The 16,936-nt window shown below is 41.1% G+C and overlaps 1 protein-coding gene across 1 annotated transcript in view; it reads right to left on the bottom strand.

Moving 5' to 3' along the window:
* The window catches only part of LOC115016897 (ephrin-A5-like), a 75,231-nt gene extending 61,836 nt beyond the window's left edge, over nt 1-13,395 (bottom strand). Inside the window, exon 1 of the mRNA XM_029444982.1 lies at nt 12,516-13,395. Coding sequence (XP_029300842.1) covers nt 12,516-12,640 — 125 coding nt within the window. The 5' untranslated portion in view covers nt 12,641-13,395. The remainder of the gene's footprint in view (nt 1-12,515) is intronic.
* Between the last annotated feature and the right edge of the window lie 3,541 nt (nt 13,396-16,936).

The following is a 16,936-nucleotide window of genomic DNA, read 5'->3' on the forward strand; positions in this document are numbered from 1 at the left end:
TAAAGACTTCTGATGGAAACCTAAGCAGCCGGCACACTCAGGAAACAAATAAAACATCTTTATGAGCAGGATTTTATGATGTTAATAGGCACAGTCCCGGTCCAGTGGCCTCTAAGTGCTCCGCTGGACAGGTCTGTGTTTCAGAGCCGACCTCAGAGCCCGGCTACTGTCTGCACGCTCTCACAGAACTCTGCACAACTCACTGTTTTCATTACGCTGGCTGCTGGATAATTAAAAGAACACTTTCACTGCCCGTTAAATTACAATAAATTCCCATTAGCTGCGTCTAATGTACATTTTGCATATTAAGACACAGAATATAAAACTAATGGATACACAACAAACACTGAACGTAGGAGTCGTAAGGTCTGGGTAACAGGAGACCAGACGCAATCTTTCAGCACTTTTCTTTGGAGGGATGGTGATAACTGTGCAAAATAATCCACATTTTCCACTTCTCTTAATTGCAAAACTGTATTTTCATAAAAAAAGGAATATATATATTATAAAATAAGATGGTAATGACATTTTATTTTCACTTTCCAGCACAAATGAATGTTTTTCTACATTGAAAAGTAATTTTCTTGAGTTGATTCTGTTATTCTACAAAATAGACTATTTTATAGAAAAATCATTCTATTATCTCACCACTATTGGTGGATTTCTTCTTTATTTAAAGATTCAGTAGACCTATTAGATTTGATGACTGCTTTAAAGTGTTTTTTGTCAGCTTGTTTCTTTATGCAGTTCTGCAGTTCTTTGTGTAAGTTCTATCTAAGTTATTACAGCTGAAAAGTGACCAATTCAGTACCAGGGTAAAAATGATATGTACTTGATGCATTCAATTTTAAATACTACCATAGAATACTAACTAAAGAGCATTTATATTATTTTCAATTAAAAAAAAATATATTATTGAAACCCGTCTGCTGTTTTTCATTTGTTCCCTTAGTGTTGGACGGTCTCTTTGAAGCAGGACGGGACAGGTGACCTCGTCCCTTTTGTTAAGCAGACAATACAAGCTTTTTGGGCCATTAGTTTCTCTTTGTAGGAGCTCGTCTAGGTGTGATACCCACCCTGTCAGTGCTGAGTTCAAAGTCCGTAAGAATGCACTACAGGGACAAAGAAAGCCTTCTGAGGCCGAAAACACCCCGAGGTGATTTACAACATTCCTTTCTAGTTAAAGTGAAATCTCCAGTAAAATAATTATGTCAATTATACCTTGAAATCAGCTTTTTATAGCTTTAATACCACAAATAAGAAGGGATAAAAGAGCTCAGAGGAGCGCTAATGAGCAAAGAGTCTGATTCATGCGGACGTAGTACTCCACTCAACTGCAGACATCTGATTGGAGGGAAAGGGAGAGCTGCGATTGGCTGGGGCGGTGACATATTCAGTGTCGACTCAGCGCTGGGACCTGTTACGCCAGATGCCCTCCTCTCGTCCCCTGCAATGTTTGCAGCCCCACGCACGCGATCCCTCGCTCCGCTTGGCTGCACCCTCTCATCGCATTACTTCTGCTATTCTAACTCCTCCATCAATTATGCACTAGAATAACTCTGGGCCCTGATGGGGCCAAGACATAAAAGGGGATCATCAGCCGCGAGCGCTCGCAACGTCTGCCCAGCGTGTTCCCAGCGTGCTGCTGCTGCGAGCAGTGATACGAGCGAGCCAGGTTGCCAGCTCGTACAGGGCAGCGGGGATGGCACACATCAACGGGTTTGTGCATAAACAAAATACATCACAGCGTGTACGATCATCATTGTGTTAGTAGGTCAATCAGTGGTACACCTCGCCGCAAGAACGGCCGACTCAGCAAAGTCATTAAACCTCATTTGGGGATAATTAAATCTTATTTTTTTCCTTATCTAAGATGGATAATCTTGTCACACATAATTTGCATTATTAAACTTGTTTCAAGGAAATTGATTTCTGATTGATTTGTTGTGCTGTTGTGCTGCTCATATCTCAAACATCCGCGAAGAGAGAACTAGACGTTATTATTTCTTTCAAGAATCAGACCGATCTCAAAGCTAGACGAGACCAAAACAACACAAACGTTTTCTTATTAACTTCGGAACTGAACTGAATCAAAACACAATGTAGTTTCACGAACCTTCATCTTGAATTACTGAGGTTTGACATCAAGTGTTTTGGACCAGTTTTAAGATGAGATCGTGTTTTGTTTGTGGCCTGATTTATGGGATAGTTTCAGGAAAATCAAGTCATTTTGTTTTCCTCACGCTTGCACACTTTTGTTTTCTGTAGAATTTATTTTCCTTACAAAGTTCTGTAGAAAACTGAATATTTAGAGTTTGTTTGAAAATAAAAGATGATTTGCAAAATATTTTAACATCACGTACAGATTTCTTTCACGTTTTAGGGGAATCCGACTTTAAGAAGTTGACGGCAGCCATTAAAGACTTTCAATGTCTGTCAAAGAAGGAAGTGTTTTGCAGTAGTTGAGTGCCGGATCAGAAAAGATCAGATAATGCTCAAGTGACGTCCCAGGATTCGTAACCTACTTTTTTCTCTTGAAACAAAATGGAGTCTAATTTGGAAAATGGCTGCCTGGTGCTCCCCGCTCCGCCACACACCACAGTGAAAAGGCGAAGAGGAGGAGAAGTCAGCCAAGTCTATGGAAAGTGCACAGATCTTGGCAGCCTGAGATTTCAATTAATGACCCCACAACTGAAGTTGTGCGACGATAAAATAGCAAAAACAATTTAATCGCAGTCATTCATCATCAAAGAAGCGCAGGCCAGGAAAATATTTGTGAATAAAGAAAAGGAAAAGCCGACATAATGTCGACCCCTCTAATAAAGTCATGGCGGTCCTGACCTGGATTTCTCCTGGTTGCGTGTGAAGGTTTGTCCAGGCTCTATCGTGAGATCACAAACAGCTTTTTTAATATTTCATGTGTCCCAAAGCACCAAGTGTGCTGAAATCCAACAGGAGGAAACACTTTGAGTCTCAGAGGACCAGAGAGCCACACGAAAGGTCTCGCAAAGTCACACCAAGTTCATGCAACAACAACTGTTCTTCACACGCAGATACATAACAATTGTCTTTCAATATTTTGCACCACGGGAGGTTGAAAACGACGAAACAAGCTCAAACTTTGTTGTGGTTCAGCTCCAAACCAGCATCAGATAAACCCTCATACCAGAATAATTACATGATACATTTGAACTGGAGAAACAAAAGCAATTAGACAGCATGAGTATCTCCCGCAAAAAGCATATTTTGCGTCATCAGAGATGTTTTGGTCTGTCTGCGTGGCTGAAGGGAAAACTGCTGATCGTACGTGCGGCTCAGAGAGCTTCATCACTCCGTGAATTACACATGTTTCACAAGACCTTGACTGGAAAAGCAATGCGCTCACACATGAGCTTTGTCTAATTTCTTCCAAGATACACAAAAAGCTACGAGTCAGCAGCTTTTCAAAATCAGGAAATATCGCCCTGACAAGGAGGTGCACATACTTTTAGTTTCAGGCCTCCCCCCAAAGCCGCACTGACCCAAATATACTTCCAGAAACATTTACTTGGAGGTTTGGCCCCCGCTGTCAAAATTTGACAATTTCAGCCAATTAACATTGCAGCTGTAATTGTTTATGATTTCAATCTACAGATGTGCCAATTTTTTCATTACCTCCATTTGTCTTGAAGCAGAAAAGACAGCGAAGCCTGGCCTGAACTGACTTTCCAGTCAAGTCAAAACCACAGACTTTTTATTCCAAGAAAGGACATTTTTTTATTCTAAAATGAAGCTTGATAATCACAACTCGAGAGTTATTCACTTCTCAATAATCTTAACATGCAAGAGAAAATACTGCTGACTGCTTTCTCTGAGTCTTGTTGAATCCACTCATTTTTTACATTTACTTTACTTGGAAGAATGGAGAAGAAATGCAACTTTAACTTCTACACTGAGAAGATTTGTATCTATTGTGACTCCTAAAAGTCTGGACCTAAAAAAAAAATATATATATATATATATATATACCAGGGAGTTATACACTATTTCAACACGAATAAATTTGTTTAAAAATAATGCCAAATAATGAAGAAAAACACTTGAAACAAGTCAAAACTATTTTAGTACATTATAAAAAAAGAAGAGAGTCAATTGCACACAAACATTCTTGGTGAAATTGAGGTTGTTTTACAGTGCACACATTTAAAAGCTTAAGAAGCACATTTCCACAACAAGTCTTGACAACCTACAAAAACCCATAGTTGTTGGTGTTGATGAGACTATAAAGGGACCGGAGCATGGCCAAGCTCCCACCCTGCAGTCTTTGATACTGTGTGATGCCCTACAAACAGCGGCAGCCTGGCCCTGTCTGTTAGCAGCTTAGTGGCTCTTTAGGACCTTTTTAGAAGCCGTTTTTAGAAGCTTTACTGCAGTCATTAGGAGCTAAGGCTGATTAATGTGAATGGTCAGGCAGGGCCTGGCTTTCTGAGGGGAGAACAGAGAGGGGTGAAGGGTCCCACAGGAAGTGTTTTGTGTCTCCACACAAAGGGAGGGCTGACCTTTTAAGCCCCTTAGAGCCTCTTTGCTAATACCCTCACCGGTGCCTACAAAGACACAGGGGATGCCATTTCACCACTCACATTTAAACAGCGTACACAAAAAAAAAGCACCACTAAGATTAAAACAGAAAAGTGAAGCTCTGTGCAGCGGAGTGAGACTGTGAGATTAGGCCTGGAGAGTCCCCCGCTAATCCTTTGACTGTCGCGCATATCAAACGCAGGATGCTAAAGTCACACAGTATCTGATCTCGACACAATGAATCTGATCACTTTGGCATAAAAGTTTCATTTTCTTTAACAAGTGAAAGAAATCTGACAGTAGAGAAAGATCATTTCAACCTCTCTCCGTCCGTCAATGTGGAGTGAATTCTCTACATTCAAGTCACAATTTCCCTTCTTTCCAGATACTAACTCAGGATCAATTCTGGAGAAATTCAGAAAACAGATTAATTATTGTGTTGAAAACAAGTTGCAGTATTTGCAATAAGCATACCACTGACCACTGTTTTCTACATCAAGAAAGGATTTTTGTGTTTGATTTTTTTTTCTTCTTATATTGGAAAGAAGTCATCTTGCTTGACCGATGATCTCCCGTGTTTTATGTTCTTTTAAGATAATGATAGTTATGTCTTGAAACAAGAAACTTAGTGAAAGGATCACACTACATGGGAAAATCCATTAATTTCTTAGTCACATTTTCTTAATTCAAGTGATATTTTTCTTGATTCCAGCTCAGTGGTTTATCTTACTCTGTATTCAACATGTTGACACTAAATTCTAGAAAATAGAAAAGGTTTATTATTGTATTGAAAACAGGTTGAAAAAATCTTTTAATTATCCAGGTTTTCTAGATCAAGAAAGGATTCTATTAATGTGGAAGATTTTTTACCACTTAGTTTCAGCTCATTTTCATTTTCTAGATCAAGAAGAGACTCTGTTCCAGAAATGTATTGAAACAAGTTGACTTGTAGTCAAACCGGCTGAAGGTTTTGTGCTGCAGGGGAAGATTTATATAGGTATGAGTAGAATTTTCCAGATTCAAGTGAGATTTTTCTTTATTCTACTGCCGCAATTATTATTCTGTCTTCTTTTAAGATACTGAAGATCAATTCTAGAAATTGCTTGTAACAAGTTGATTTATATTGGAAAGAAATAATCTTGCTTTACTGGCAGATTTTTTTTATTCTAGATTAAAGTGTGAATTTTCTTAATTCTACTGTTGTGATCGGCTGTATTCGTCCTAAACAATTCTTGAAGAAAGTTGATTTGTAATTAGAAACATGTTTAAATTACTATCCTGCGCGGAAACACTTTTTCACCTCTGCTTGATTTAATTTTCTAGATTTTTTATTCTAATTCAGTAAATCTTCTACAGAGAATCCGCTCCAGAAAATTCTTGACATCAGTTGATTTGTTTCAGAGACTTGGTGAAAGGATCACTTGGCAAATGATTTCACTTCTAAGTTATATTTTCTAAATGCAAGGGAGATTTTTATTGAACTCAGTTTAGTGATTTACCTCACTCTTTCTTCAACATACTGACACTAAATTCTAGAAAATACTTGAAACAAGTCAACTACTATTGGATTCAGGTTATATAATTAATCACACTGCATGTGCTCTTATTTAAGGAAACCAACACTTTTGGGGCTCAAAAACTAACAAAAGACTTTTCAAGATGAAATTCTTGTGATGAATAATAAAAATAATAGAATAGAAAATGCTCAAACTTGCAACTCACTGAATGCATTGAAACCTTGCCGTAAACCAATAAAGAGGCCACACTTATTAGCAACCTCTCGTCACTAGTTCCTGTCAGTCAGGCCCTGGCAGCCTGAGGGCCTTGCCTTATTAGTCAGAGCGTAAAGGGAGGGCTGGGGCAGCCTCTCTCTGCAGGCAGGGTCGAGGAGAGCATGAGGAATGACGGGTGTCTCCGCAGGACAACTACCCCCCCCCTCCCCCGTAGAAAGTATAACCGAGTCTTATTAAGTGCATTCTGTAAGGTACCACTGATTAAAGTACACCGAGAGTTAAGGAAACTGACGTGATATGAGGAAGTGATTTCCTATCTTGGATGTGACGCTCTTTCGTATCAGGCGCTGAGAGACTGAAGTGCTGTGAAGAGGCTTAATGCTCCTGCACTTTGTAATAAAATAGAAGGTAAACCTCAGATAAGAAGCTTCTCATCCTGTTTATTGATAGTTTTTGAACAGTCTCTGCAGGAAATCACATTCAGTCAGCTCTCTTTGATACCTTTTGAGATTGACACTTCCTCAGGGTGGATACATTGGTTCTGACCCCACCCCAGGACTCCGTGGCCTGAACACTGTTCCCCTGTCTTAGCCTCTGGCCTCTTGTGAGGAAGTTTCTCTCACCCCCGCGACTGCATTGTCCCTCCTGTTATAATCCCACTGCCCCACCTCAGATAACATATGCACACTCTCCACAACCACCTCTCCTTCTCTCAGTCTGTCTCCCTGCACAGCTTAAAACCGGCTATGGGCCGCTGAGTACAAGCGGAAACAATGGCGGCCTTTGAGGCGCTCTGTGCCGGCGCTGGGAGAGGGCTGCGGTCCTGAGACCCAGTCAATATTTGGACGTGGTTGCCTTTTTTGTGTCTGTTTTTAATCCAAGCGGAACCGAGCGGCAGGGAGCCGGGGAAAGGCTGAGAGGGGAAAGCGAGGGTAAACACTGGGAACAATGCGAACGGAGCAACGCACAATGCCATTGGGAAACTATCACAACATCAGCTCGCCACCAAGTGCAAAATGGAGCATTGTTTCTTTAAGTGGAGATTAAAAAGAGAGCAAGAGTAAGACAAGCTAATAGTGGAGGTCGTTCTGCGATGAGAGAAAATGTGTGCAAGTGTCAAGTAAAGAGCTTTTTCCAATATCTGAGATACTACCTCAAGTATGTCCAGACACTGAGAAGGGAAAGACAGTTTGGATCGTCAGACTGGTCTGATTTAACTCCCTGCAGCATGCCCTATCGGTTCTGAAATAGCCTTTAAACTCTACCAGTACTAAAACTATGGTCTTCTACCATGGGGGAACAAAGGTTCCAACCCCCTCCATCATGACTCTAGATGGTGTCTCTATTCAGTGTGTTGACAAGTACAAATACTTTAGAGATGTTAAACACCACATTGACTCTCTCACAAAGAAATTCAAATTCATTATGTGCTTTCTGTACAGGTTTAAATCCTGTTTCTGAAGGAAATGCTTAGTTGCTGCCCTTTTTCTGATTTAGATCCATTTCGGTGATACTATGTACATGTTTGCCGCAGTGTCCACCTCGTCCAAACTAGACCCGATGTATCACAGGCCAGAGTTGTGTCACTAATTCTAGCTTCAGGGTCCATCATTGTACCTTGTATAGCATGGCAGGATGGTCATCCCTCAATTTGCGTAGGTTACAACACTGGTGCCTTTTCTTACTATAATATCTCAAGCAAATGTCCTACTTACTTAAGACACAAGTTTTTACTTTAGCAGTCACAATCTAAGGTCGTACAAGTAGCTTCAGTCTAAAGTGCCTTCCATTAGTAAAGAGGCTGGCAAAAGCCTGTTCCTCTACGGTCCTTGGACCTGGAACGATCTGTAGACCCAGCCTTAAATCTCTTTAAATGATAGCAACCACACTTATATCAAACATGCAAACAGTCCACAGAAACCATTCTTTGATTGTCTTAGGAAGAAATATGTTGCATCTGCTGGGGGAAGCTTTGGATGGGCATTATCAGGGATTAAAGGAAACCCCTGGGGTGACGGTGCACTCCCTGAATGCTGGAATCCCTCTCTCCCCAGCTGTCAGGTCCTTAGTCCCACCCAATGAGGTTCTTTGATGACGAGGGGTATCAGTTTCCATGGCTTCGGAGACACAAACAGCTTGGGAGATTATGGACGGAACTCGGCCCTGATTCTCTGTTGATCCCACCTATCAGCAACAAATAAACACCTTGGGCCGCAGCAACGTCTGCATGCGGACCATATGGACCCGGGTGGGTTTTAATGAAGCAGCTAAATAGCTGGTGAGCAGGGAATTCACTAATAGCTCCTTGTCAGGGCAGCAGTAAATTCCCCGCTCGTACACTTTATTCCGTCGTTTGGTTTGCCGACAAGAAACATCTGTGACTCATTTTTCTTACATGAGCTTTTCAACCACGAAATGCTTCAGTTTTTATTTTACGAGTTTTGTCTTGGTGCCACTTTCTTATAAAGCTTACTTAATATGGTCTTTATAAGCAGTACAATGTCTTTATTAATGGTTGATACAGGTGTTTATTTATCTAGAGCTGCAACAATTAGTCGACTTATTGATTAGTCGATCAACAGAAGAATCATCGTCAACTATTTGATAATTGATTAATCGTAAAAAAAAGTAAAAGAGTTCCTGCTTTTCACTGTTTTTTATCACTTTAAGTAATATCTTTGCGTTTTGGACATTTTATAGACTAAACAATTAAACGATTAATTGAGAAAATAATCGTTTGTTGCAGTCGATCGATCGATCACACAAACAGGACAAATGTTTAGATAAAATGCTTATCTGATAAGATACATTATGAAGGTTTATTAAATGTAAATAATTACTTTATAAGTGGTTAATACATCATTTGTTGATACTTTATAGATCTTTACTAAAGATGTACTTTATATAAATGTATTAACAACTTTTCTTTCTTTTTAACATTTAGAACTTTCAAATAGGGCATACTTTATAAAAGATGAATACGTTGTAATTAATGTTTAATAAATCAGTTATTAATGCTTCATAGATCCGACATTAGCAATTTTGTTAATGTCACCAAAAGCTCTGATCTATATTGTATTTGTTACATCGTTATCCTTTATCCTATGATGGGGGCTGCAGTATAAAAGCAGTTACACATTATTCTTTATCATCACTTTAAAACAATGCTGTATCTTAGACAAAGTTTCTATTTTGCCACATGCACAATTTTCTGTTAAATTCCTACATTTCTATTTTTTTCTAGTTCTAGATAATAAGTTTGTAATGTTAGTAAGTCATTAAAAAGGCATCTTTTAGAATCAATATAATAATTGGTCAGTGTCAGTAAGTTGTTTATAAATTGAATTTCTTCTACATATTGCAGAATGCAGCTTTTTCAGAAAGCAGGAGGTGGAACAGTCCATTGCAGGGGTCTACTTTTTCACAAAAAAAAGTTGTTCTCAAAACTGGCTTCTTACTGATCCACACAAATACATGCTATAGTAACATGATGAATCCATTCATAACAACCTTTATAAAACAGTAAGTGGAACTTACTTTATAGATGCTGCTAACAATAACCTTGTAGTACGACCGCTATGCATTACTCTTCATCATTCAACATTCTTCAACTTCAACGACACGATCTGAAACCATTCTGGGTCAAAGACTAAAACGAGGCACAACAATGTTTTGTATGTACTCTTTACAAATGTGTGGAAATGTCTACATTTTGTGAGGATAACATCCACATTTGGAACATTCCCAGATTTTCCAAACCTGCACAACCACTATGTGCACACTTCCACTAATGGACTGACTCTGAGTAGACCGAACAAAGCTTTCACTGCAGCCTCTACACAGAGTGAATTACATTTGGCAGATAAATACTCAAAAAGCACAATTATCTGAAACCATTTTGGTTCTTTTTTGGCATCGGAAAAACTACTTAGAGTCATGACATGAATTGTGAGGCTCCCTGATACTGGAGTTTCATTTAATTTCATTAAGTAGCTTATACTAGCACAGCTATTTGCTGTCACTGTGGAAGCTTTTTAAAGCAAACCATCCTCAGGGCTGTAAATCCTGAGTCCTGCTTGCCTGAGTCTAATCTGCAACAAGCATCAGCGCAGGAAGATGTTTCCCAGAGATGAAAGCACAGCAAACATGGACGCACGTTTATCTAAATTACACAAAAAAAGGTTCCTTTAAGCCCCTTTGAAACAATAGAAAAACATGAAAATGTCATCGCATTTCCATTTTTCACGACTCACTTCCCATTTCAATTCCAGAGCTCCTGTAGGGGATTTCATGAATGGCTGAGTATGGACTGCTGCTCCGGATGCCATTTTCTCCACTTTGGTCAAATATGCAGCAGAGAAGGCAGAAGAGGGGGGTAGGAAAGCTCATCTGGAAGTTGGGACTGTACCACAGCAGGTTCCCAGGGCTCCAATGCTCTGTATGGTTACATTAAACAGCAGGGATGCGGGGCCGCGAGCTTGTATGGAATCCTGTTAGGTTCTGCTGCAGGTTAGGGGGCCCCCAGGCTTTAAGAGCGACCCTCTCTTACATTATACAGTCGGGGTCAGGTTTAGATTAAAGTCATGAATGAGAAAAGGAGACAGTCATTTAGAGTTACTCATTTATTTAGCCTCCATTCTGCAGAGACAAAGCCCAGGCGGGGTGCCGTGCCGTGGGCGTCACCGGGCCCCATGGCCGGCGGTACTGCCCCGGTTTTGACCCTGACAACGGTCCCCTCTGTGCTGCTTAACCCGCAACTCGCCTGGTTACTACCAAGTGTGTGACCTCAGCATGTGTGGATCTCTCACAAGAGCGAGCGCCATGCTGTGCCTTGGCCGCAGCTGAAATACCCCTGTGTGCCCCCTTATTGTTTGCCCCAGCGTGGGCCGGGAGGGGGGCAGAGGAGGTGGAGGGGGGTGGGGAGGGGTACACTTGGATGGGGGAGCATGGCAACCAAGAAACCAGACTTGGGAACTGTAGGAAGGCCAACAGAAAAAGAAAATCAACCTGCAGGCTGTGAGTGGGACAGAAAGCTGTAATCAGACTCAGATATCTGTCTAATGGCAACATTTGCATTTGTATCAGTAACACCCTGTCAGTTCGACTCCTTTGAAGCTCAACAGACCAGTTTCTCATCCCTGAACAAATGTTTATATACAGTAAATGTCTTTCCTTTTGTTTTGACTCATGCCGAAACTGCAGCCAGCTAATATCAGAGTGCAGTGAAAGTATTCCAACTACAACAAAGTGACACACACTCATTATATCACTATTTGCCAACAGTGAGGCACTGAGTCACCCAGGGAGGTGCCCTCACACACTCAGGAGGAGAAATATCACTTTATTATTTAAACTGGACGGATCTGGGGGGGGGGGGGGGATTTGTAATAATTAAAACCAGGAATCAACTTAAAGTTTTCAGTTTTTTTCGTCATCCAACACAACTTTCTAAGCAAAGCAGCATGTCGCTGTGATAGTATAATAAACCACATGAACTGAACAATATTTCCGAAGTCTCATAGGATGAATCTTCATTTGTCACATAAACAATTCTGTCAATTCTAATCGATTGCATCAGACTGGAAGCGACTCAGCATTATTTCAGCGCAGCGGCACAGCTCAGCCGTATGCTTCTCTGCTGGCGCTCGCAACGCTCCTCGTATATTTCATTTGAGACGTGAACGTGCAGCAAACATTGTACATAAACGCGTAATAGCGCGTAATGGTGCGTAATAACGGACAGCTTGTGAGGAAATGTCTTGTTCCTCTGTCAGGTGTGATTTATAATGCTCAATGTGCACAGTTGATTACAAAGATGATTCTGATACGGAGGATTATTAAATCATCACAATAATCCGTCAGTGAAGACAACAAATACAGGTAGTAGTCACGAGTGGATAAAAAACACTCTAACCGTGTGTGTGCCGGAGAGGAGTTCATAACGGGGCTAATACAAAGCAAATGCTGTATCACAATATGCATTGTTACAAATTGTTGTAACAACAGGTTCATGTTGTAATTGTAAATGTATAAAGTGAGGTTTTGTTAAGCGTGTCTAAGTGGGTTACTTGCATTAAATGCAGACCGGGGTGTACACACAGTACATCCAGTCACTCAACTATGGAACTACTGTAACCGGTTAGAGTGCAGCTTCAACTGATTACAGTGCGTCGCGGAGGGAGCCCTGTGTGCCGGTGTGTCCCTGCAGGAGAGCGGGTTACTCACTTGGGGTTGGTCCGGTTCCAGTAGACGGCGTAGCGGTCGGACACCACCTTGGACGCCAGGTCCTGGCCGCACACACACATCACGATGATGAGGATAAGGAGGGGGATCATTTCCACCTGCGGCATATCTGCTCTGGAACTCCGCCGAAGCCAAATTGATTGTCCTCTGGTTCAGGTTTAGAGATTCAGATGGATGTGGAGGTGAAATGTTATGATGAGAGTCCACTTAACGCGTGTTATTCCCGCACAGATGTAGCTGCATCCTCGGCGTTTATAACAAAATCAAATATCTTCCTTTTTTTTTTTTAAGAGTGATTTCTTGCTCACTCTGCGTTTTGACTGTCAGATGAAGGTCTTTGCACCAAACGCTCACTCTTCACTCGCTTGAATGAAAAACAGTTCTACAACTGAATAAACGCTGGAAATCCACAATATTTCTGCATGAACAATCTTCCGCCGGCTCAACTCCGCGCAGCGAACAGTTTCTCCAACTCGCCTTGAATTTCTTCAGGAGGTGTACGCGGTGGAAACATATAACAGCCAAATAATGAATGTTCCAAGAGATAACGAGAGCAGCAGTCCCTGTGCCGTCGCACTCTCCAACTCAGGATCTCTCCTCCTGTTCGGTGTGAGTCTTCCAAGAAGCCTCAAAGAAGAAGACTCAAACCAGCAGCTTCAGCTCCGGCTGAACCCGCAGCTGCCCGAGCGCCGAACAACAACGCACGCAGCAGATTGAACCTCTCTGCGTAGACGCACACAATCTCCGGGTTAAATGTCCCCTGACGAGCGGCTCCGCAACATCACCGAGAGCGCACAAGAAGCTGTGTTATCAATGTGGAGGAACCAAACCAAGTCTGCAGCGCTCCTGCGGCCATGCTCTCCCGGACCAACCCCCCTTCTCTCCCCCCGACCCCTCTCTCTCTCTCTCCCTTCCTCCCTCCTACTGTGCCAGCCGGGGCACACTGCAAAAAGTGTTCACTTTAGCAGTTGAGGTGTTTAATCTGACTGTTAAATCGTCCGGAGCAAATTAAATGAAGTATAATGCAAATGCATTTATCAGCTCTGCTTTCTTTTAACCTTGCGATGCTTCACATTTTCATCAGTAATAGGGCCAGACATAAGGAGATATAAAACAATGGAGGGAGATTTATTTATTTTGAATTTCAAGAAGTTAAAAATTGAGAATAAAGTCGAAATTTCAAATTACATGTGCTAATCTTAGCAGTTTAATTTATTATCCAAAGTTCAATGTTTATTTTTATATTTATTTTCCTTTTATCTTAATATTTCTACTTTATTCTCAACATTTGGACTTTATTCTTAACAGTGCAGCCGCTGCTGCACTGTTTTGTTGCTGCAGACATTTCTTGCAGTGTACAGTTTCACGGTTGCGAACAGTCTCATTGGATTGGGTTTTGAATGACGGGCGTTTCGTTTATAAAAACAACATCCCTCCTCCTGGGGGGTATCAGTGCTTCCCAGGCCGGCAGACAGATCCCAGATCAGTTCATAAACATGCTGCACAGCAAGCTCCTTTCAGCGGATACACTGCACTTCACTTAGTTGTCATGATTTGTCCATCTTTCACTTTCTAACATGTTTTTTTCCAATACCATTTCCTATGTGCAGCTGCTTCCATGTTTATCAAAAAAAATCTGCAATAATGAATCCAAACTAAACAAATAAAAAGAAAAGCACACATTTGAGTAGATTAAATACATTTACATATAAATATTTGACTCATACAAGAAGCGAGGTTCAGCTGTTTTCAATGCAAGATAATAAACTCCTTTTATGAATATACTGACATTAATCATGTTTACAGTACATGCAGTGCTTTCCCATGTTCTGTCCTGACACAAGAAACGGTTCCCAACTGGTTTCCAGGCAGTTCTTTAACTGGCAACATTGCCTTGGAACCAGTACAGTATCTCAGCCGGCACAGTTTTCACTTGTTTGAGGGAAAACACAATTTCCATTCTCCCCTAAATGACAACACCAGGCATGTATTGCATTGTAAGCACAGCATAAAAACTGCTTTAATTTTCTCTGGGTAGCTTCTTCATAATTTCTAAGTGTTTTTATTGGCCTCACATTTGTTTCACAGACATTTAAAACTGTGCCTCCCTCAGGTTTCAGGGCTGTGCAGTGCATGGTTTGGGTTCATGACTCAGTGTGCCACGTAGTGGTGGTCATGGGGAAACCAACATGAATTGTTTGAGTATGCACAGGGTCTCTTTTGTAAGAATTCAATACACTGCTCATGAAATAAGAGAACATTTGAACTATTTCTCTGTTTGGATGTTTTAGAGTATTTAGATAACATAAACATCACCAGGTAGAGTTTAGAGATTGTCCATTAGTGAGTCAGTGCAGATACAGACAGACTTTAGTCTGGTAGCTGAACTAATCCTCCTCATAACAACAGTACCACTGAGGGAGCGCGTCTGAGGGCCGCTGGGCTCAACAGGAGAAGTGTAACTTTTACAGTGACACTGAACAGTTGCCGCCGCTCCTCGAACTGTGGCTCCTGCTCACAAACAGCCTGATTTATTCCACCTTAACAGGCTCCTTGAACTCCACCTCACCTGGCTCAGAGTTCCTCTCCACCGGTTTAGCACCTGATGCCACTGTGCGTATTCTAAAATGATTTCTCAGAGCACCAAATGAAACACTTAAATGGATGGGTCGAAATACTTTTTCAAATCATGAGGTTTTTTGTTTTACCAGGACTCGAGCTCTGGGGTGATGAGCTGCAAAATGAAGTGAAATAGAAAGGGCATATTACAGAAGCCTTAAACGGCCATGATTCAAACATATTAATTGCTCTTGCTCATTGTTTATGTCATTATCTCGAAATAACTTTTTTTTTTTCTCCCTGCTATAACAATATATGTTATTACATTTAATTTATGACACAATGTTTTCTTGTGATGTGAATTAAATATGTGATTATCTCGAGAAAGTTTTGTTTTTTGATATCTCGAGAAAATGATCCTGTTATATCAGGAAATGGAGATAATGACATAAACAGTGAAAAGACATGTGCAGCATATCTGAATTAAAAGTGGAAGAGCTGTCATAAAGCAGTTTTATAGGTGGTAGTATTGTGCAGAGTTGTGCAAAATTGTCAGAGGATATTAAAGCAAAAACTTACGAGACTACAGCAATTATCAACACAAAAGTCTACTGTTAGATACAAAATGGCATTAAACAGCTTTGACGTATGGAATGTCACCCAGTCAGGGGATTTATTTATTTTTTATTAAGAAATTAAGTTGGACTGTGCTACTCATGGCATAACAGCCTCTATTTGTGCCCCCTTCTGATATTTAATTAACCAACTTCAGGGTGTCTGTTTAGAGCGCACACGGTGAAAATGTCTCCTTCTATGAGCCTACAGGTCAGTTTTATATTAGATTTAATATTTAAAATCCCTTATTTGACTAAAGTACCGTGCAGATACTAAAGGCTTGCACAATAAGACCAGTGCATGTAATAAACTAGACATAAAACAAACTGATTTATGGTCAGCAGTAAAAAGGAACTATCAGGGAACAACTTTAAAGAAGGACTGTGTTTCAGTGTGACAGATTGATTGTAAAACCGGTTAATCCTTAGGTGAAGCTCAGTCTGAAAACTAACCTGGCCTGGACCAGGCGAGTCCGGACGGATGGTTGTTCAATGTGACTTAGATCAGACTAATTTAAACCTTCTTTATGAAACATAATTTCCAGAAAATAAGCTGATTTACCGACATAAGCCTGGTTTCACTGGTAATCTGGCTTCTTGAAACACCTCTCTGACATGGATGGATTACTGAACGGGCCTCCCGTGCACAAGGACGGGGCCCAAAAGTGTTAGGGGTCCCCCTGATCTTTCCCCTACACAAAACAGACACATACCAACCAGGAAGAGACTCACAATGACCACAAAGAAACATAAAATAACAACAGAGAGACACAAATAGACTACAAAAGAGAGTCAAACAATTACAAAGAGACACAAAATGACCACAAATAGCCTTTTACATGTTTCTGCCTCAGGAACCATTGTCTCATAATTTGCCATGTTCTCTGTTCCTGTAATTGCCTGAACCCACGTAAAACATGCAAACCACAGCGACATACACCTGCTGCACGCCATGAATCCCCAAATCACTGGAGAGCGAGCTGAACCCAAAACTCCCCGGCAGCACGATCATCTTTGTTTACAGTAAACCCACCTCACACTGTGTTTGTTTGGTTGCCGTGGTGAGGTCGTGGGTGTGTGCATGCACGTTTGTGTCCTGTAAATGTATGAATGTGTTTACACAAACCAGCAGGTCTGAGCGTTTTGCATGTGTGCATGTGAGCGTGAGAGCACACACTTTTGTGCACGTGAGTGAGTGCGCGTCAGGCTGATCATCCACCTCACCCAGGC

Source organism: Cottoperca gobio, chromosome 12 (genome assembly GCF_900634415.1).
Source record: "Cottoperca gobio chromosome 12, fCotGob3.1, whole genome shotgun sequence".
In the NCBI taxonomy this organism is placed as follows: domain Eukaryota; kingdom Metazoa; phylum Chordata; class Actinopteri; order Perciformes; family Bovichtidae; genus Cottoperca; species Cottoperca gobio.